General features: G+C 33.0%; 4 protein-coding genes across 9 annotated transcripts; 2 read left to right on the plus strand and 2 right to left on the minus strand.

Annotated features, from left to right (window-relative positions):
• Positions 1-577: 577 nt before the first annotated feature.
• On the minus strand, positions 578-1,656 carry LOC116338856 (transcription factor BTF3 homolog 4-like). The gene is made up of 2 exons (XM_031764368.1): positions 1,239-1,656; positions 578-1,031 (listed from the first exon to the last, which is right to left on the minus strand). Exons 1-2 carry the CDS (start codon positions 1,515-1,517, stop codon positions 819-821), a joined length of 492 nt encoding a protein of 163 aa, XP_031620228.1. The 5' UTR covers positions 1,518-1,656; the 3' UTR covers positions 578-818.
• Positions 1,657-2,012: 356 nt separating this feature from the next.
• Positions 2,013-3,409, plus strand: LOC116338854 (2-aminoethanethiol dioxygenase). Its single transcript, XM_031764366.1, has 2 exons — positions 2,013-2,146; positions 2,288-3,409. Exon 2 carries the CDS (start codon positions 2,404-2,406, stop codon positions 3,199-3,201), a length of 798 nt encoding a protein of 265 aa, XP_031620226.1. The 5' UTR covers positions 2,013-2,146; positions 2,288-2,403; the 3' UTR covers positions 3,202-3,409.
• An 8-nt stretch (positions 3,410-3,417) lies between these two features.
• LOC116338852 (peroxisome biogenesis factor 10) lies at positions 3,418-4,595 on the minus strand. Its single transcript, XM_031764365.1, has one exon. The coding sequence runs from the start codon at positions 4,417-4,419 to the stop codon at positions 3,514-3,516; it is 906 nt and encodes a 301-aa protein (XP_031620225.1). The 5' UTR covers positions 4,420-4,595; the 3' UTR covers positions 3,418-3,513.
• Positions 4,596-5,456: 861 nt separating this feature from the next.
• LOC116338413 (serine/threonine-protein kinase mig-15) lies at positions 5,457-21,865 on the plus strand. 6 transcript variants are annotated; one of them, XM_031763631.1, is made up of 19 exons: positions 5,460-6,294; positions 11,030-11,095; positions 11,229-11,673; positions 11,761-12,003; positions 12,085-12,440; positions 12,512-12,694; positions 13,012-13,032; positions 13,294-13,520; positions 13,771-13,930; positions 14,749-15,579; positions 17,533-17,655; positions 19,137-19,706; positions 19,791-19,946; positions 20,023-20,190; positions 20,276-20,425; positions 20,506-20,640; positions 20,726-20,777; positions 20,862-20,884; positions 21,123-21,865. In XM_031763631.1, exons 1-19 carry the CDS (start codon positions 6,229-6,231, stop codon positions 21,294-21,296), a joined length of 4,149 nt encoding a protein of 1,382 aa, XP_031619491.1. In that variant the 5' UTR covers positions 5,460-6,228; the 3' UTR covers positions 21,297-21,865. The 6 variants fall into 6 exon arrangements, with proteins under 6 accessions (XP_031619494.1, XP_031619491.1, XP_031619495.1 ...); XM_031763635.1 differs by having other exon boundaries at positions 19,464-19,706; XM_031763637.1 differs by having other exon boundaries at positions 5,461-6,294; positions 13,789-13,930; positions 19,464-19,706.

Genomic DNA, 21,865 nt, shown 5'->3' on the forward strand with positions numbered 1-21,865 from the left:
AGTCTTGAGCAGCAAAGTATTCTAAAGTATCAAAGTATTGTTAAGTATTGAAGAAAACAAATAAGCTTAGCGGAAAAAAACATGCAGAAAATGTTGCATCTAATTAACCGAAATGAAGACGATTTTTTTTTTCGATAATCTAACAATGTTATCAGTCCAAACACAAAACTTAAAACAAGTTTTTAGATTTATTTACTTTTTTTTACATATTTTCAAAGCAACAGTTTTGCAAATTCTCAATCAATGTTCAACAAAGAACCACGACATGTATATGAAGGTGAACTGGAAACCACAACTTATAAAGGATGTACAGTGTGGTAAATAATATCTAAAAAGGAAACTATCGAAAATCGTGTGAAAATTTGAATTAAAAAAAACCACAAAGTTCATTAAACATTTCCATTTGTCTATGTATATTAAATCGTTCCATTGTTGATAACAATTTTATAATAACTGAGTACATATATTATTTATATGATACGAAGCAATCATCGATAATTCAAATTTATGTTTTATCTTTAGAAAAAGAATGTTCTTTTATCGATTAGTTCAATTGGATAAAAAAAAATGAATGGAATTGGTTTGCATTTCGAAATTTACATACGCATTCATCTGTGTAAACTTTCCATACACACAATATTGGTTTTATTTTATTTTTTGTTGGTTCTCTTTTCAATTCAAGTATTGTATCGAATGTGATAGAATTTGGAGTTTTGAAACGAAATATGTAGAATAAATCATAATAAATTGACGTGGAAAATATTTAGTTTTCTTATTTCAAGTATAATTTGTTGTATGTTGATAGTTGTAGTCCGAATTTATGCAACGGTGACTTCTTCAGTTTGTTTTGTTATGTTTTCGATATCTTTGTTTGCGGCATCTTCGAAGTTTTCAACTAGATCAGGAACATCATCATCAGCAGCAGCTCCAGCTGACAATTTATTAGCGACAACATCACTGGCTAAACGCTTAAGATGCTTCAAACCGTCTGGTCCCAATTGTGTTAAAATGCTTGGCAACATTTCAGCGATCTAAATTTATTCACAAACAAAACAACATACACACATAATTAATAAATTATATCATATTTATATGCATCGTTGTCATTGACATTACGTTTTTACATGATAACCATTCTCACTGGGCTTGATTTTTATTATGATTTATCAATGTAATCGCAATTTGTAGATAATCGAAAGTGAAATTATTGAAGGTGAAAAAAAAACATGGAAACTAACCTCTTTTTGTTCGCTATGTCCTGTGATGGCGAATGTGTTTGCAGCAAGTGATGCTTGAGCTTTTGGATTATTGAAATGGATTACAGTTCCATCATTTTTGATCATATTTACTTCTTCGATGCCCGGAATTTGATTCACAGCCAATTTTTTTAAAACTGATTGCAATTTTTTGTCATCAGTTCCTGGTGTTTGATGGATAACCTTCTTCTTTCGGCGAGGTGTACCTTTACCCCCGATACGCACTTGTGCTTGTAATTTTTTTAATTTTTCTTGATTCATTTTCGATTGATTTTTCACAAATAGAAATCGATTACTTAAATTTTAAACAATTTTATTGCGAAAATTCGTGTTTTTTGGACAGTGCTTACACACGTGCTTCTGATACGATTGAATGCGGTAACTAAAAAGAATAGCGAAATTATTTATGGGAACTGTCAAAATCAAACGAACATCATGGTGTGCGTTTTTAACGTAACACAAAACGCAATTGAACGCACTCAATTTGGAACTTTAACCAGCCCAATTTTATTTTTGCTTCAAATTAATGCCAATTTGCTTGAAACCAATCATTTTCATATAAATAACATTTGGTAAAAATATAACAATGTCGGAAAAAGAAATGTTTCTTCCAAATATCCTATGATTTTGGTTGTATTTTTGTATGGGTGTATGTGTGTCATATCGATTGTATGAAACTGGTTCTGTAAACATAGTAAATTCAAAAAATCGTATACACCAAAATGAATGTGACAAATGAAATAGTATGCAGCCATAATTTTGTCTAAGTGTGAATGTCAAGTTTGAAGAGGTACGTGAGAAATTGAGCGTACAGATATCAAAACAAAGATCATTTGTAAAAAAAAAAATTGATAATTTTCACCACATTTCGATAAAGCACTGTTTGTTGTGTAAGTAAAAAAAAAAATAATAAGAAGAAGTTCATGTTGAAATTAGTATTTATCGGTATTTATACATTGAACAAAACAAATTTGTCTAACTCTGAACTCTACGTATCTTTTCTTCTCTTTTAATCTATCGTTGCTGAATAGTTACGACGTTCAATTCGGATCAAGAAATTTCTCAGAATTACGATATCACCTAACAAATTACAATTTATTTGTATTGTTCAACGAAAAAACAAAAAAGAAAAATTCGGTCAAATAAAATGTCGGCATTATTTGCTCGTGTTGTAAAACAAGCACTCATTACATTTGAACGTGAAAATTATGCAGCGTTTAAGTCAAATTTTAATACGCTAAAGCAATTGGTTGATCAATTAACATCAAACGATTTGAACATCTCATCGGAACTATTGGGTTCCAACAGTTTTCAACAATCATCGTCCCGTGCACCAGTCAAATACATTGAAATATGTGAGCACAAATCGTTCACAATGAGCGTATTTATTGTGGTAAACAAGTACACAATGCCATTACACGATCATCCTGGTCATGGTTTGTTACGAGTTATAAGTGGCACGGCACGTATTCAAAGCTATTCTTTGGAGCATCCATTACAAAATACACCACATATATTGTCGGTCATTGAAGAGGACCCAATTGAATTTTCAGCGAAAAATGGTTGCTCCGTACTCACACCAACAACCCGCAACATTCACGAAATTACCGCCACCGGCAGCTGTCCAGCCGCATTTTTTGACATCCTTAGCCCACCATACGAATCGGATATTTCATTATATGGACCAAAGAAGTGCTTATTTTATCGGAAAATTCCGTTCAAACCAGTAATCGATTCACCGAATCGCACATGCAGCCGCAGTAACAGCGACGATGACGACGAACAAGATCACAATACCAACGATGAGGCTTCAGATAAATCAAAACAAATCGCATATTTACAACAAGTTCGGGCGCCCAATCATTATTACTGTGATAACGTATATTATAATCCGCCTGAATTCATAGCTAATCTTAATCTATTGAATGGCGAAGAGGCAGCGTAAAATAAGATAAAACAAAACCGAAAAACACCAGACACAAATAATGTATAATTGTATATTCATCCAACGTAGTTTAGAAGTAAAAAAAGGAAGATTATGGAGCAAAATAAGGAAAAAGCGTAAACACAAGTGTTCTAAGTACCTTAATAACAATGCATTTTATTTTCTCTTTTCAATTGTAGATCAATAAAACAAATGTAAAATTTAAAACGAAAAAAAAAACATCACATTTTCAATTCAGATTTAGTAGTATTATAGTAAAAAAGAACCTTTGACACCGATCGTAAAAAATAAACTGTACCCACAAATGGGTTTTCAGGAGAAATTCATGAGATAGACGACATTTGATTTTGTTGTTGGCTCTCGACAGACGGGGCACTCTTCCCTTTGATCCAGCCAATCCATTATGCATGACCAACAGAATAGATGGCCACAAAGTGTGGTGCACGTGTCGCGGCGCTCCTCAAAACATAAAACGCATTTTGGCTTCAATTCGTTTTTTGATTGGTTTTGTTGTGACGTTGATTCAAAGCGATCCCTAAGGTGATTCACTTTTTCGATTGTATCTTTTGTCACTTGTTTCGTTCGAATGACTTCCTTTACAAAGGCTGCGAATACCAACATCAATTGTAACAAACTGATCGCTCCCAACACCTTATAACCATAAACTGAATGCTTGACATTCAACCAATGCCGTATTAAAACATAATTTATTCCGGTAAATCGTCTTGATATTTGATATTTTCCACCATAAAAATAGAACCATGTTCGATGCATTGCCTGTATGTATGGAATGGCATGTAATAAAAATGAACAGCAACGTACTAATTGAATTTTTGCTTCTGGTCGAATTTCGGCATTTCGTTCAATTTCATGTTCGACATTTCGAATCAATTTCACAAGCATCTGTTCCCCAGCATATTCCATTATAATTGATAACATTTGCAATAATTTACTTGGCAATGCAATATATTTACTATCAATTTGTATTATACCAGTATATTCTTCGCCAAGTGTTTGTAAATTATTATAACTGGCAAATCCATGATACGCCAATTCCATTAATAATGTACACAAACTATTGTATTTGATCCATAGATGTTTATTTGTAAATCGTAAAATATCCGATAAATCGTGACCCAATTGATTTGTAAATGTAGCATCTTTCTGTAAAGTCCGAAGGATTTCCGGTTGACGAGCGTTTGCGTAATAAAAACTCATATCTTTTATTTTGTAATACCAATGCGCCTAAAAATTTTTTCGTAAAACCGAAGAAACGAAAACCCAATGGAGAATAGAAATGTATCCCGTCTATTTACTACCGACCAACAAAAAAAGATGTGTAAATTTTAACATGTCAAATACTCAATTGACTTTGGACTGTTCTATTTGTGATTTCATCTACAGCATTTAGTCGGCTGCATACTATTCCACACATTCATCGAAACATCATTGTATGTGTGTAGTACGTTTCATTCGCTTGAATATTTTATGAATTCAAAACAATCGGTTTAATGCTTTCATCACAAATTTTATGATAAGAAATTTCAACTGAAAATTATTATATATTCGATATATTCGCTTCTATTATTTCATGCATGCGATTAGATGTGACCAAATGCAATTTTCATAAAAATACAATTTGTATGAAAGCAAAATTTCATTTTTAATCTTCTTATGTGTGTTTTTGAGAATAGAGACAGATTAGAACGATTATTTCTAACGATAATTTGTTGATTAATTTTCGAGTGTGTCATTTGGTATGGGAGTCGGAATATTGGTATGTCGTTTAAGTGGTCATTAGTGTTGACACAAAAAAATTAACTGTTTAACGAAATTTTCAAAAAAAGAAAAGAAGAAGAATTGGTTCGAATGTCAAATACACAAATCAATTGACCAAATGAGAGGGAGAACGGTGATGACACAAAGACACATGAATACACAAGACAAGCCATAACACATAGACCAAAAATCAAATGTGCATGGATTTATGTGTACGTGCATGACACAAACCAGAGAAACCAATAGAAACCGATAAATCGACGGCTCCAAGATGGATGGAAGAAATCAGTGTTGTGTGTGACGATCGAGCATGTCGTTGTGTGTATACATACACATTTAAAACCGAATTAAAGGCGAATACATGCACACATACAAAGCGTACATACATCGACCAGCCGAGAAACGAATAGATTTTGCATCGGCAAATGCGCATACGAGCATAAAGAGCGCGCGTTCATTGAACGAAATGTGTATACTGTGTTGTGTGTATGTTGTTCATTCAACGAAATCGCAAACTATTTAATACCAATGTTGGACGATAGGGTGCGCATCGTGTCAACACCGTGTACATCGACACACATATAATTTTTGGTGTTGTCAGTCCGGGTTTTTTTTTTGTGTATTGTGTGTATTCTCTCCATACCATTTATTATTTTAATTTCATTTGTTCATCGATTCAAACACAAATTTCAAACAGTAAAAATGTGATTAAATTACAATAAAAACACAACGGGATTCGAATGAATTTAAAAAAAAGACAAGACACACACAAAACAACCGAGCAAGTTTTTAAGTTATTTGTCTCGACCATCGCAAATCAAGTAACTTAAAACAAATTATATATATAGTATATAAAATTGAGAATCGAATTGAAGTGAAAATAGTTTTTACTAAGTGCTGAGTGTATGTGAGAAGAGAGTGAAGTGCAAACGAAACGAAAAAAAAAAAACACACAAACATTGTCTCGCTTTTTTTGGTGTGCTTAAATCTCTTTTTTCAATTTTGATAAATATTTTAATTTTTTTTTATTCTTTATTTTGTTGCCGTTCAATATACATTGTTCTGCGCTTGTCATCATCGTCATAGTGTTTAAATGAAAATTTAAAAAAAAGGAAAATTCTAAGCAAAGTGTTTTCGACGTGTGATTGTGCATTTCGGTGTGATTTTTTTTGTAATCATCTTTGTTAGTCTATATAGATATAGATACATCTAGATATATATATACACTGTATACCGTAATACGTCAAAATGGCGCATCAACTGGCCCCTTCTGTGAACTGTTCGCTCGATGAAATTGACTTAAATGCATTGAAGGTACACAGACAATTGATACGAATAAAAAGTTGTTCTTTCTTGTTGTTTTTTTTTCTTCTCTTCTCTCTTTTAGTTTTGTTTCTTATTTTAATTATTCCTGTAGCAATTTATTTAATTTCATAATATATTGGACATCGCCTTAATTTGCACGAATTGTTTGCCGTTAGTTTTGAGATTGTCTTTGTTACTTCTTGTTCGGTTTATTGTTTATGCGATGACAAATCGGAAAATTGGCATTATGCATTGGGTGGGGCAACAGATTTCCTATGTGTGTATTTACAAAAAAAACACACACAAACCGATATGAATGCATGACATATTCAGACGGAACCGAATTTATTATAAATTCATTGACTGAATAAGTAAAAAAAAATAAAACGATGCATTCATTCATTCGATCAATCCAATCACATTTTATGCTTATCCATTTCGGTTGAAATTAAATGAGCTAACATGACAAACGAGATTCTTGGCTTTACCGTATGATTCATACGAGTTGTGTTTAACTTGATAAAAAGCAACAACAACATCATTTAATGATGATGTCGGCAATTACAGCAACTATAATACATATTCGGATTGCGTTATCAGTGATAGGATCAAATTTGCCGAAAAAAAAACAGCAAATCAAAGCCAAAAATGATGAACATACATACACAGCGATTTTTGTGCATATGCAAATAATTCCCTTTCGCTTACGATATTCACCTTTATCATCATAACATGATGATGTTTTTTTTTTAAAAAAAAGGTATATTTCTTCATTTGAGACGAGGGAAAAAACGTGAGAAGCTACTTTGCATAAAAGTTATTTAAATAAGTTGACTATGTTGGTCGTCTGCTCATTGGAAACCAACGAAAAAAAAACATCAACTTTAAAACACAAACATCAACAATAATACACATATCGTCGAATTGTTGTGTGATGATAAATAAAAGAATGAAAAAGAAAGGAAACGAAAAATGAAGCAATCACAATGCAAATGTAGAAGAAAAGGAGGAAAGAGATAGGGAGATATCAATTACTCAAAAAAAGAAACAACAAAACGCAGAAAGTTGATAGGATTAATCATCTTTCGGGCGAATATATGCGAGCTACATATTAATTCATTCCAGTATTTGGCATTTGATAGTTTTATATGCGTGTATGTTTCATTCGTTTCGCCCTCGATAAGGTACCAAGAAGTGTGTGTTTACATATAGTAATATGCAGTGTGACTTTAACTTTAAGTCTCATTTGTGTTTTTTCTACTACTTCTTCTTCTTTTTGTTCTTGGTTGGTTTGCCGTTGTTTCATTCGTACCAATAACTACTACTATTGCTGTCGTGTCGGTTTTTTTTTCTTTTTCTTCTTCTTCTTCTTCTCTCGTTTACTTCGTATGTGATTTGCTGAGACAGTGATGTTGATGTTTATATACAACGCATAATGTTTGTGTCGCCCGTACGGAATTACTTCATATATATCATAATTTTATAAACATATTGCCGACGTTGCGTCTTATTAAAAAAGATAGAGAAAGAGGACAGAATACAAAAAGATACGCTACATATGAATATTATGTGCACTTTTTAACATTGCACATTGCAAACAAAATCGCTTGGTTTTGTGTGTTGGTTGGTTCACAATATTCTACATACAGTTTTTTTTTTTCTTCTTCTTCATCGTTTTCTTCATTTTGCCTCTTTTTGTTCCTGCTATTTGTTATATTTGCCGTGGCCAAGACCTACGCGACTGATTTGTATTTGCTCCCTTGTAATATGCACATGAAGATCAGCGCGCAACACACAAATATGTTAAAATAGAAACGAGATGCAGAAAACAAAAGCAGAAACCAAGAGAGCAAGAGAGAATGAAAGAGATGTAAAAGAGGAGAGCAGAGGCAACGTGAACAATTGCAACGAGTCAAAACTGAATCTTTGAGTGCGATAAAAAAAGATGGAGACAAAACGGAGACAAACATCAAAAAATCAACCAGCTACACAGATGACTGTGACTGATGTTGTCGCTCGCGCTCGCGCGCTCACACACGTACACACAGATTACAAACTATAAAATTCAAAAATAGCCACAAAATAGATATAAATATAAGTAAATTGAATGCAAGAAACAGGAATATTCCACATGCACACGCGCACACCCAATAATTTATGTTAAAATGTCAATTTTATAGATAAGATATGAGTAGTTGGCACGAGTACCGATCATTCTTGATATTTTCCGAAATGACAATGACAGTTATGCTATTAAAATATGATACGGATTGAGGGCATTCCCAATATATTTCATCAAGATTTTGAATTCATTATCGCCCAGTCTTTTATGTTTCTTTCTTGCAACTGATGAGTTGCTTTCATAAGTAATTCATCCAATGATCAAATTTCAATCCATGAGAGCATGTGCATACAAGAGCACTCAATCAACATTTCTTTTTATTATGTTTAAAGTAAATTTATTTATAACTTTCAAATGTGCAAGAGATAAGAGAGAGAGAGTGACTGTAGTAACGGATGACGACAACATTTATTGCATATAATATGTATGTGAGTGTGTACAAGCGACTGCTCATAAACATGGGAATGGGTGTACAATGATGAATGGATAATATACTATTTCTTGTCGATTATAGATCATTGAACTGTTATTAATCACTGCTTGAGTGGCAATCGCGCGTGGACACATCACGGTCGCGCATTCGTGCTCTCTCACTCTCTTGCTTTCCAATAAAACCGGCAAAGAAATGTGAATGTATGTGACGATTGAAAAAAAAAATATATAAAGGATAACAGTTTCATTGAATTTACGGTTTTCTTTTGATTGCACGATGATGTGGCTATTGCAATAGAACATAAAACTCGTCTAATTCTCGTTATCATTATACATCTGGTCACTGGAATGACTAATCGTATTTCAAATTCCATCGGAAGAGTTTTCAATTCATATTTAAATGACTGTAGTCGAACTCTAACCGCAAATACATATTCGACGCGATTCAAATTCATGTCAAATGGTGAGCTCGTGCACATACATGCATGCACACAAACACATAGGCCAATGTTGAATTCTTTCAACAAAGATTTAACAACAATAGGCATCGCAATTTGGCTCTTTCATTCTTCTTTTTTTATATATATATATACGAAATTGAAGAATAGGCAATTGCTACAAGCGACCAAAAAGCACACACAAAGGCATTCACTCACAGTATTATAAATTTGCGTTTTAGTGGTATATTACGGGTTGCGCCAGAGTAAAAAAAAGAGAGAGAAATAAACACATAGCATTTAAACGAAACAATAACAGCTGGAATGAAAACGTGAAATTATAGTCACATATTTTCACACAATTTTTGCATATGAACCGTCAAATGAACCTGAATACCTGAACCACATTGCAACTGTTGTCGATACCACAACCACGAAAAAATGAAATGCCGATTTTTTTTTTGCTTGAAAATTATCTCAACTAACGAAAACAATAAATGTAACAATAGACATAAAAATCATTCAAGCCACTGAGATAGAAGATTGAGAGAGCGGGAGATTGAGTGAGAGAGATATTGAATTGTGTGAACTGATCGCATATAGAGAGTGAAACTTAGTAAATGGATTTTGTTGTTATTTTCAGCGCAGTTAAACATACTTTTTCGACATGCACAATTCTCATGTAATTGTTAATGCGAATCTTATCTACGAATGTGAAAATTGACATTCAACTTCACATCGGCATACCGAATAAACATTTTCATCTGTGCCAATCGATGTGCTTTGCATTCGCATAATAATCGAAATTTTTGTGTTTCATTACAATCGCCTCGACAGATGTTAATGCATTTTACGTCAAATTAATGGTGAAACTGTTTCGAATTCAAATCGTTCGAAAATTTGGATCTGTACGATTGATGTTGAGCCTATATACATACATACTTCATGATTAAGGTGCATTGCACATGTCGCGCGCACATTTCAACGTTTTTTTTTTTGGGTGCTTTGCTGCTGAGAAATAGTCACACATATGTTGTGAAATGCTACTACAATCGACATTGCATTCATTTTGAACTGTTTGAAAGAATGGAAAATATTTTCGATTTTTCTTACAATAAGTGCTTGCGTATTGTGTGTTTGTTCATTATGCCATATGATATGCCACCAATTTCCATTCATTCATTGAATATATGTACTTCGGTCGACAAAAAAAAATATGCATTTCAATCTCGACACTAATTGGATTCCTCTTTTTATCTGGATCTGTGTCTCATTGTCAGTCTCTCATCACAATGTGACCGATTCCTTTAAAGTTTCAACTAAACGTTGGATATGAACACGCATGTATTCACGAGCAAACGTGTGCGTTTTTTGTTTGAATTTTTAAAACGCTCACTTTCAGTCCTTGTGAGCAATTAAAATTTAATTAGTTAACTAAGAAATGATTCATACACGCACGTGTTAAGTGCATCTGTGGCTTAATCGATGCGTTTGACTCTGTAGTTTCTCTTTTTTCTGAAATGTCACAACCATTTTTTCTCTATTCGTTGCAAATAAGGCGTTGCCGGTACAGTTTTTTTTTTCATTTTCTTAATTATTTTTCCTGTTGCAAATACATTCCGCTTTGTGTTTGCACTCTTGTATTATTTACGATGATGTCCATAAATTTTGTGACAAATGATTCAAATGTATAATGAAATTGTTGTTTTCATATATTATTTACATGTTTTTTTGTCTGCTTTTTACATTTTAGGATCCAGCGGGTATTTTTGAACTTATTGAAGTTGTTGGCAATGGAACGTACGGACAAGTATATAAGGTAAACATAAATCATTTAAAATGAAAACGAAATAATTTATTTACGTCGTTCAATATATAATATTGTCACAAATAAATGTCTGAATGAATGAAAACTGGATGCTTATGGTTTGTTTTTTTTTTATTCATATTAGGGGCGACACACAAAAACCGGCCAATTGGCTGCCATTAAAGTGATGGACGTAACGGAAGATGAAGAGGAAGAAATCAAATTAGAAATAAATGTTTTGAAAAAATATTCAAATCATCGAAATATTGCTACATATTATGGTGCATTCATAAAAAAATCACCGGCCGGCAAAGATGATCAATTGTGGCTGGTGATGGAATATTGTGGTGCTGGTTCAGTAACCGATCTAGTTAAATCGACTAAGGGACAAAGTCTGAAAGAAGAATGGATAGCATATATATGCCGTGAAATTTTACGCGGTTTAAGCTATTTGCACACCAACAAAGTCATTCATCGAGATATCAAAGGTCAAAATGTTCTGCTAACTGATAATGCCGAAGTGAAACTCGTTGATTTTGGTGTATCGGCTCAATTAGATAGAACAATTGGACGGCGTAACACATTTATCGGTGAGGAAAAATTGCAATCCATACACACGTGTGTTTAATATTATCATCGACAACTGTCATCTAAATGAAATTCAATTTATCATATAGGTACACCGTATTGGATGGCACCCGAAGTGATTGCTTGTGATGAAAATCCGGATGCAACATATGATAATCGATCGGATCTATGGTCGTTGGGTATCACTGCCTTGGAAATGGCTGAGTCTCAACCTCCATTGTGTGATCTACATCCGATGCGTGCTCTCTTCTTAATTCCTCGAAATCCACCGCCAAGACTCAAATCCAAGAAATGGTCAAAGAAATTCCATGGTTTTATCGAAACTGTGCTCGGTAAGTTGTTACTCTCCCAAAAAAGTATTTAAAAAAAAAAACATTATTATTATTATTGATGATGTAAATTCATTTGTATAGTGAAAGACTATCATCAAAGACCGTACACAGAGCAATTACTTAAACATCAGTTTATCAAAGAGCAACCGACTGAACGTCAAGTTAGGATTCAATTAAAGGATCATATCGACCGTTGTAAGAAACGAAAACAAGAGAAAGAACGTGAAGATTATCGGTACTCTGGCTCCGATAATGATGATGATGAACCACAAGTAGCTGGTGAACCTTCATCAATAATTCAAGCACCCGGCGGCGATACGCTCAGACGAAATTTCCAACAAATTCAAGAGGGACACTATCACAACAAGGCCAATAAAAAATCACCGGAACGATCGCCTGATGCAGCGCAAATTGCACAAAATCGAATTTCACAACCAGTAAGACAATCAATCACAACATACATATTGAATTAATTAAATAAAAACAAAAACACTTGTTTACCGTGTAGGTACAACCACGTGAAAAACCAGATGAATCGGGACAACCATCACGGCCAGCATTGCCTCATCGTCTTATCGTTGTACCCGATCCACCAAATGCAAATCGACCATTGCCACCAACACCACGAAGCAATAATTCATCATCGTCTCAGTCACAAAATTCACAGCAACCTCAACGGAATGCTCCAATGGTAAGCACAAATTGATTGAAACATTTTGCAAGAAAACAAGCAATACACAAATACAAGCAAATGAAAAAATTGGATTTGTTTTTGTTGTTGTTTTGCTTTGATTTTTGTCACTTTATTTATTGAAATCGTTTGTTTGTTTGTTTTTCCTTTTTTTTCCATCACATACACAACTTATGCGTTTTCTATTTATTTCAATTTGGTTCAATTTTCATTTGATTCAATTGAACAATGAACTCTCCTTCATACACACAAACACACACTAAACACGACTCCCGTTGGATTTATTTTACTTTATCGTGTGATTGTGGAATTTAAAGCTTCCACCACGTCGACCTGAGGTATGTTTATTATTATTTTTCTCGATGATAAAAAAAAAGCCATTTTAAGTTTGAATTTGTTTATGTCGAACTTTGAATATATCTAAGGATCTTATCTTTGAAGAACCATGATATTGCATGATTTCACCGTTTCTGTTCAATTTTTTTGAAAATCGAAAATGAATTGCATTTCAACTTAGAACTGACGACAAATAAAAACATGCGATCAATGAAATTCGTATGAATAATATAAAAATTATTTTACAATTGTGATTAATTTAGCCACAAGCTCAACCGGATGCACCTCCACGAAACAGTCGTCAACAAGCGCCAGCATCAAGTAAATCAAATTCACAGCAACCATCGAGCGCAAATCATCATCAACAACAGCAAATCGTTAATCCATTGGACCCAATCGAAAGTTCGGATACGGACAGTGAAGTCGAAGAGTCAAACGATCGGGGTCGAAATGATGGTACTCTATTGGCAAGCGATCCACCAAAACCACTGTAAGCACATTTGTCTGTGAAGCATCATTCCAACTAACATTCCATCATAATACTAATCATGTTCATTCTCTCTCACATTATCATTTTTTCATCTCCTCCTTATCTTCATTTTCTTCCTATTTTCCTAACATCAAATTATTCATTTTATCCAAAATATCAAAATTTTCATCCGTCATCTTCCTGTTCGGTTCGCATTTCGTTGTATTTTTTCTTTGTTTTCGGTTTGTTTGGTTTGTTTTCACTTTATTAGTCCTGAATTTTCATATAGGCCCGGCTTGAGCGTTTTAACAGAAGATTCGATCAATGTAGTACCTTCGCATGGAGCTGGTGGTCCACCAAATCGGCCATTGCCACCAACGCCAGATGACGATGATCAACAAGCTGGCGATCGTACATTGATTATGAAGAGGGTAAGTGTTAAAACATAAATTCGTTTGTTTCAATGCACTAGATGTATATGTTTACACAGGAAAATGTGTTTTTTTTAAATCATTTTTGTCAATGTGTTATGCGAAGGGATCCAATTCGAATTTTTGGTATTTTTTGAAAAAAAAAAAAAAAAATCTTGCTTGACACTCAATACGAAATTTTGTGTCAATTGTCTATGTAGAAAAGCAGCAAATTGTGTATATTAAATAATTCATGTATTTGTTAGTTTTGTCGTTATTTCATGTAAATGTAAACAACAATAGGAAAACTAAAAAAAACACAAATTGAATAAACATCATTGGGGGATGTGTATTGCACCCAGTTGGTAAAAAGAAACACACTCATGATGCAATGTTAAAACTAACAAACACAAGTTCAAAACATCAAATAAATGAAAACATAAAACCAGATAAAAAAAATGAAACGAATTAGACTAAACACATACAAAAAGCAAACACTTTACAAATGGTTGTGGTTCTTAATTTGTTTTTAATTTTATTTTTTTTTAATTTTGTTTCTTTCTTTTTTTTACGTTCATACACAAAATCCGAATTTTGTTTAATCCATATTTGTGTCCAATCCTAATAATACAAAAAAAAACAATTCCCATCCAAAATAACATCAAACAAACTTTCTCCCGATATAAACTTGTTCTGTCGAAATGAAAAAAAAAAAAAAACAAAACAAAAATCAAATTGATAACAATTGAATATGAAACAAATGATATGCACACGCGGACACATCGTGAATGCGCTGAAAACGAACCGAAAAAAAAATCGTCGTAATGACATCTTTTTAGAATTCGGAAAAACCATCTAATTTGGATAATAAGGCTGCAGCCAATGCCGACGAAGCGGTTTTGCTTCGTGATTGGGACATTGAACGGTTTTTTTCAAGCGATCGTGCCAAAAAAAATTCACCCATTTCACAAAGACCAAATGTGATTACACCGCAATCAAACAAAGATGCATCAAAGCCTAAATTCAGTGCTGATTTATTAGCTGATCGAATTAAACCAGAAACATCTGGTCAAATGAGCAAACAAATTCAAACATCGGTCAATACCAATAATACCAATAACAATGCAAGTGCTAAGCCGAAAAACAATTTTCTATCCAATCTACTGGACAATGCCAAGAATCACAAACGCCAAGAGAGCGATTCAAAATTATCCTCGAATTTTATACGTGGATTTCGACGTGAACATTCAGACTTTTTCCCATCAACAAAACGACATTCGGTTGTATTGGGCGAACGACAGAGTGCTATTGCACACTTTGCTCCGCATCGATCAAGTGCCATTTACACCAAACACAATAAAAATAATAATGGTGAACCAATCTTAACTGATTTCGTAAGCCGAACATATTTAGATGGTTCACCAGCTTGCAGTTTATCAACAAAAAAACCAACCACAACAACAACAACCACAACCAATACGAAAACATCAACACCCATAACGACATCAGCATCGTCGAACGCAATCGCCAATAACAAATGTAACAGTAACGATAACAATGTAAATAATAATCGAAATTTATTTTTTATGGGTCCAAGACGAGAAAAAACCGAATCAGTCATTTCACTGAGAAATTCAGCGAATCGACATCTTCTGTTCGATCAGCTTCAGGTAAAAGAAAAACCATTTAGCCAAAAAAAAAAAACCAACCAAAAACAAAAAAAACCTGCTAACCAAACAACACCAAAAAATCAGTGCTCAGAACTTAGAGCCAACTTTTTGTTTTTAAATAACCGCAAATTCATATTTTCATCTTTTTTGTTTTGTTTTATGTGCTACATTTTACATTTTAAAAAAAAAATCCAATGAAATGAGAGAAAATCATTTCAACAAACCTACTCACATTTAAAAGACCAAAAAAACCAACATCACATTTTTCTTTTATTTGTTTCGAAACAAAAATATCCCACATCAACAACTATTCCAGTTACTTAATTTTCTTTGTTTATATTTTTGTTTTGTATTTGAGTGTTTTTTTTTTCTTGTGCATTTCCGCTTTTTGTTAGCTCTTAATTTGATTCGTCGCCATTTAACCAGTCAATGTCAAGCATGTGCTTTCATTTGTTTTGATCTCTGTTTTCTTTTCGCCAGTGTGTTTTTAACTAGAACGCTTTGCAATATCAATAATGAGTCATCTTTTGATAACACTATTGTTGTGCTTCATTTGCTTCTTAAATTTATCGTTTGTTTTTTATTTTCTTGTTGTGAATACACTTATTTCGCAGAAGAATTGAAATTAGTGTATGTATTAGTCATCGTTTTGATGAATATGTTTCAAATATTAACATTTTAAGCCATACAATATGTACATATCCTAACCAAAATCCTCCAATCCTTTGAACTATATATCATTTGTCATTTAACTCGTTTCATTTTGATAATCCATATACCATTTGTGTTATGTTGTGTTATGCTAATTTTGAAGGAAGTTCACGATGTTTTCAGAGTATCTTCATGCTAATGGCAATAATGTTTATTTTTAATAAGGAGAAAACGAAAAAAGCTCCGAATACGAAAAAAAGTCCATTTAATGTCCGAACACGCTGTCGATAGTTAACCCAAAATATTGAGCTACAAATACGTGTATCAATGAGTAAATGATTTTTTAAATCGATGAGCTTTGCTTCAGAAACTCTGATCGTTTATCAACTGATCAAAAATAGCATAATATATGTTTTTAGGATAAAATTCAATTTGGTCTGTCCAATATTAGGTGCTGGTATTCGCTATGTTTGTTATATGTATTCGTCTTAAACTAATATAAAGTTCAATTACTTGAATTAAGGTGGTCTTGATGATCTTTATTTGGAGCTAACGGTATTGATCATTTGGTGTCTAATTTTATAGCTAATACTTTATTCGATGTTAATAGCATGATTCAACTGATCTACTAGAAATTTATACACTCTAATAATGTGCACAGGATATGAACAGAGCTGTTATTGGCGCCGCAAAAGTGGCCGGGCACTAGGGAATGTTCGCACTAAATCCATAAAAGTTTTCAAGTGCCGCACCTGAATTATGAATGAATACAAGAAATGTGCCCGCATCTGCGCGATTCCTATAATAACAGCTCTGAATATGAACGGGAATTATAATAATTTTCTTACACTTTTAATTTCTCTATTTTTTTTTTGTTGTCAAATAAAACTAAATCAATTATAACTTTAAACAGATACATTGGTTAATAAGAACCATTTGCCATTTGTATAGACGATTATTTTCGATTTTGGCCAAAATGGAAATCAAAATAGCTGTTTTTTTTTTATTCCAAATATTCTAGACGTTGTACGCGTTGTTAAATATAATTTCGATCGCAAAATTTAATTTGAACGAGTCTTTGAATTGAGTTTAATCATGTTAATTTAGAGTAATTTGAATGATTTGCCTCAATAAACGAAAATCATAAAGTAAAGTGTTGATTGTAGTTCCCGTTCTGCATGTTAGATCCATTCCGTGTTGTTTCTAGTGGTTTCGTACTTACAATTTCGACACAAATCCAAGATTGTCAATAATTATCTCTACACAATTGAAATTTCATTTTTATTTTTGTTCCAATTTCAGAATCGTGGTGAAAATAGCGGTGCACCAAATACTCGTACGAGCAACGTCTTACCGGATCTGTTAAGTCAAGCGTCACCGTCACCGGCAACACCTCCGCGTCATGATAAATCGTCCAGCGAAGAAGTATGTTTTTTGTTTTTGCCATCATCATATATATCATATGCGTTTATATCGTATTCCATCGCCTTTTCCATTTATATATGCTGATTAAAGCGAATTATACCTGTCCAATGTGAATTAACCATTGTGCAATAGAAACCAAATGCCAAAAAAATCAAAGAAAAACAAGATAGAATCATGCCTTACAATTGTTCATACCACATTGACACCCATTGCTTTCTATTTTGATCTTTTTTTAATTTTTGTGTTTTGTGTGCATTTGTAACTAATTGTCTTCGTGTTACCATTATCTCTCTTGCTGTTCGGCTTCACTTTTTTTTATCCACCACACAGGCAAACTGCTTCATTCTGTGTAAATAACTAAAAAAAAAGTCAATTCCAAATTCTTCTGAAGTTGTGAAGAAATCTTTTTTTATACTATTCTCCGTTTTCATACACGTCAAAATTGTGCTCCCCACGCCACATACACATACAAATTAAATCTCGTATTTTTTTTTTCGAACAAAATGGGCATCTACGATTTATGAAAAACAAAATTTACAGAAAAAAGAACGACATTTTATTACGAAAATCAATCACAATATAAACAAAAAATAATGTTTCATAAATGTATTGTAATAATTTGTGTTTTATCTTTCCTGCGACGAGCGCTGATGACTGCTGGATATCAGATCCAAAATTAAACCTTATTAATATCTATTTTGTGGCTCATAATTAGTAAGTATTATTTGTCTAATACAACAACAAAAATCGATCAACAAAAAAAAACAAAAGATTAATCAATTATGTATAAAACAAAAACAAATTAACATTCCACACATTGAACGTTTTCCTTTGGTTTTAACTATCTTTTGTTATTCGGCCCCCGGCTTAAAAATTTCCTTTGGTTTTGTTTTTGCAAGACTTTTTTTTAATTTCAAGTCCATATAATTCTCCATGCCTTTTTCTCTTCCTCTCTCTCTCTCTCACACACACAATCACTCTCTTTCTCAAAAAGGTTCATTTCAATTTTGTAATTATTTTATTTTTACTCATCTAACCAAGCACATTTTCTTTTGTTTTTTCATTTGATAAATTCGTTTGTTTTGCAAACGTTTTTTTTTTTTTGGATTTTGTTTTTTAATTGTTGAAATACCAAATTACGAAATCAGTTCGACTATTATTTTGGTATGCAACGTGCATGATTTCTTTATTTTTTTGATTTCTATTTCGATTTTATCGTGGAGTTTATCTCCTTTTTTTCATTCGTTAAGTTGTAGTTATTGGCGTCTGGGAAAGATTAACCACGTTTTATTTGACACCTTTTTACTCCATTTTTTTCCTACTTCACTATCATTTTTTATTTTTTATTTCATTGAGAATAAAATTCTCCGGGTGTAGGCCTGCAAATATAAAATATGTAATAATAAGCTTTATTTTATAAAATAATTTAATGATTTTTATGTTTTCTTTTTGTTTTTCTCTGTCTTCTCTTTTCATTACAGTATCGTGCGGCCATTAGTTCGGTGCATTCAACACCATCGAAATCATTTATCCTTAATAATACAGCATCACCAAATTCAACACTTTTATCCAATCAATCAATGTCCCCGAAGCATACCAATTCCTCCTTCATAAATTCACACAATAATTCCCCAAATAATTCCCATAACAATTCCACACACAATTTCCAAGCAAATTTTTCACCACAATCCAATCAACATTCATCCTCGTCTCCCGTTCATACCCAAACCAATAAATCAAATAACAATAATAATGTATCCACATCTCAACAACAAATTTTACCACCGCATGCATATGCATTGCAACAGAAACAACGCAGTTTTCTTACGTTTGGATTCAGTGCGGGTGGATCAGGTCCGTCGCGTCGTGAAAGCCATGTTAATGTAAATGTAACGCCAACATCTCATGATATTACTAGTGATACGCCAGAGATACGTAAATATAAGAAACGATTCAATTCGGAAATTTTATGCGCTGCATTGTGGGGTGTTAATTTACTTATCGGCACCGAAAACGGTCTCATGCTTTTGGATCGATCTGGCCAAGGAAAGGTAAATAAAAACGATGAACTGATTTTCTAATCACTCTGCACAAAATTCGGTACGTGGTTGACAAGTGAACTTTTATATTTTCAGGTGTATCAATTGATATCGAGACGTCGTTTCCAACAAATGGAAGTTTTAGAAGGTCAAAATATCCTAGTTACAATATCTGGCAAGAAGAACCGAGTACGTGTATACTATTTGTCTTGGCTGAAATCAAAAATTCTCCGAACCGACGGTTTATCTGATGTATGTTAATATTTTATATATAATTTATTGAAAACTTTAAATTTCATTCATAAAAATCGTTTTGATCAATTTGCAGCAAGTTGAACGACGAAATGGTTGGATAAATGTAGGCGATCTTCAGGGTGCCGTACATTTTAAAATTGTAAAATATGAACGCATCAAGTTCTTAGTGATTGCATTAAAAGATTCAATTGAAATCTACGCATGGGCTCCAAAGCCATATCATAAATTCATGGCATTCAAGGTAAATTATTTGTTTGTCAATTTTGCATCAATGATGTGGAAAATAAAATAAAAAACATCAAAAATCATTTCGTTTCTTACCATAGAGTTTTGGTGAACTGGTGCATAGACCACTGCTGGTGGATTTGACAATAGAAGATCAATCACGTTTAAAAGTCATCTATGGATCAGCTGAAGGTTTCCATGCAGTCGATTTAGATTCAGCTACCGTTTATGACATTTATCTTCCGAAACATGTGAGTATTTCGACAATTGTCTAAAAAAGTGTGTTTGAATTTGAAATTTTATTGGTTTTTGTTTTTGTGAATGATTTTAGACTCAGGGTCCAATAATACCACATTGTATTGTGGCACTGCCAAATTCAAATGGTATGCAATTGCTTCTGTGTTATGATAATGAAGGCGTTTATGTTAACACTGTTGGCAGAGTATCGAAAAATATCGTGTTACAGGTATAGTCAATAACAAAATTTTTGACCATACTTCTGAACAGATCATACTAAAACGGTGTTCATGTTTTTTTTTTTAAATTTATAGTGGGGAGAAATGCCAACATCGGTCGCATACATTGGTACTGGTCAAATAATGGGTTCGTATCAAATTTATATTATTATATGGTAATTTCCATCATAACTCATTTCTAAATTTTCTTTTGCGTGTCATTCTCCCATAGGTTGGGGCAATAAAGCAATAGAGGTAAATACAAAGAGACAACATCTTGAAAACTCAAAATCGTTTATGGTTTATCAGAGCTGTTATTGGCACCTGAGAAGTGAAGGTACTAGGATAATTTTTCAAGTATCCGCACCTGAATACAAGAAACTTGAAAGAAAAGTACCACCATCTACGCGGTGCCCATAATAGCTCTGTGATTTATGCAAAATCGAATATTTAAAAAACTGAGCCAAAATCTAATTGATTGTTAAAATTTCAGATTCGTTCCGTGGAAACTGGTCACTTAGATGGAGTTTTTATGCACAAAAAAGCTCAACGTCTTAAATTCCTATGCGAACGTAACGACAAAGTATTTTTCAGTAGTGCCAAAGGTGCATCATCATGTCAAATTTACTTTATGACACTAAACAAGCCGGGCATGGCTAATTGGTAGATGCAAGAACATACGTTTACTTTATGTGTACAGTATCGCAATTGACACAGGACAACAACACAGCAAACATAATACGAATGAACAAAAGTAACATAAGAAAATCAATACAACAATATCGGAACCGAGTCACCACCAAAACAATCGAGTAAAGAGAACGATTGAACATAAATCATTCAAAAAAAAACACATCGCCTCACACATATATCGAAGATGTCATTGCGCTCTTTGCACACCGAACAAAATTGACAAAATCGAATACAATCGCTGAACGTATTTACATTCATTGTATTTCATAGAGTATTATATACACAAAAACCCATACGAGTATCAAATCGATGTAATCCCTATGATATTACATAGATGCGAACTTATGTGCGTTAACTAAAAAAGCGAAAATTGGAAGAAAAAAAAACATCTTACAATAGCAAGAAAACAAGATATTTAGAATTGTAATGTATACATAGAGCATATATCGTGTAATAATTTTTATCTTGTATTTAAATAAAACTAAAGAAAATTGAGAGAAGAAAAAAAACGATGAACAACAACAAGAGGAAGAGAATAGGAGA

The sequence above is a fragment of the Contarinia nasturtii genome, unplaced genomic scaffold, assembly GCF_009176525.2.
Source record: "Contarinia nasturtii isolate CC-2019 unplaced genomic scaffold, AAFC_CNas_1.1 Cnas_scaffold_414, whole genome shotgun sequence".
NCBI lineage: Eukaryota > Metazoa > Arthropoda > Insecta > Diptera > Cecidomyiidae > Contarinia > Contarinia nasturtii.

What these genes read in the sequence shown, in the direction of transcription:
- LOC116338856 (XM_031764368.1), bottom strand. Translation starts at nt 1,517, where the DNA reads ATGAATCAAGAAAAATTAAAAAAATTACAAGCACAAGTGCGTATCGGG. An exon ending in GACATAGCGAACAAAAAGAG is followed by an intron (nt 1,032 to 1,238) that starts GTTAGTTTCCAT and finishes GAATAAATTTAG; the next exon opens with ATCGCTGAAATGTTGCCAAG.
- LOC116338854 (XM_031764366.1), top strand. Translation starts at nt 2,404, where the DNA reads ATGTCGGCATTATTTGCTCGTGTTGTAAAACAAGCACTCATTACATTT.
- LOC116338852 (XM_031764365.1), bottom strand. Translation starts at nt 4,419, where the DNA reads ATGAGTTTTTATTACGCAAACGCTCGTCAACCGGAAATCCTTCGGACT.
- LOC116338413 (XM_031763631.1), top strand. Translation starts at nt 6,229, where the DNA reads ATGGCGCATCAACTGGCCCCTTCTGTGAACTGTTCGCTCGATGAAATT. An exon ending in AAAATCGAATTTCACAACCA is followed by an intron (nt 12,441 to 12,511) that starts GTAAGACAATCA and finishes TTTACCGTGTAG; the next exon opens with GTACAACCACGTGAAAAACC. An exon ending in ATCGATCTGGCCAAGGAAAG is followed by an intron (nt 19,707 to 19,790) that starts GTAAATAAAAAC and finishes TTATATTTTCAG; the next exon opens with GTGTATCAATTGATATCGAG.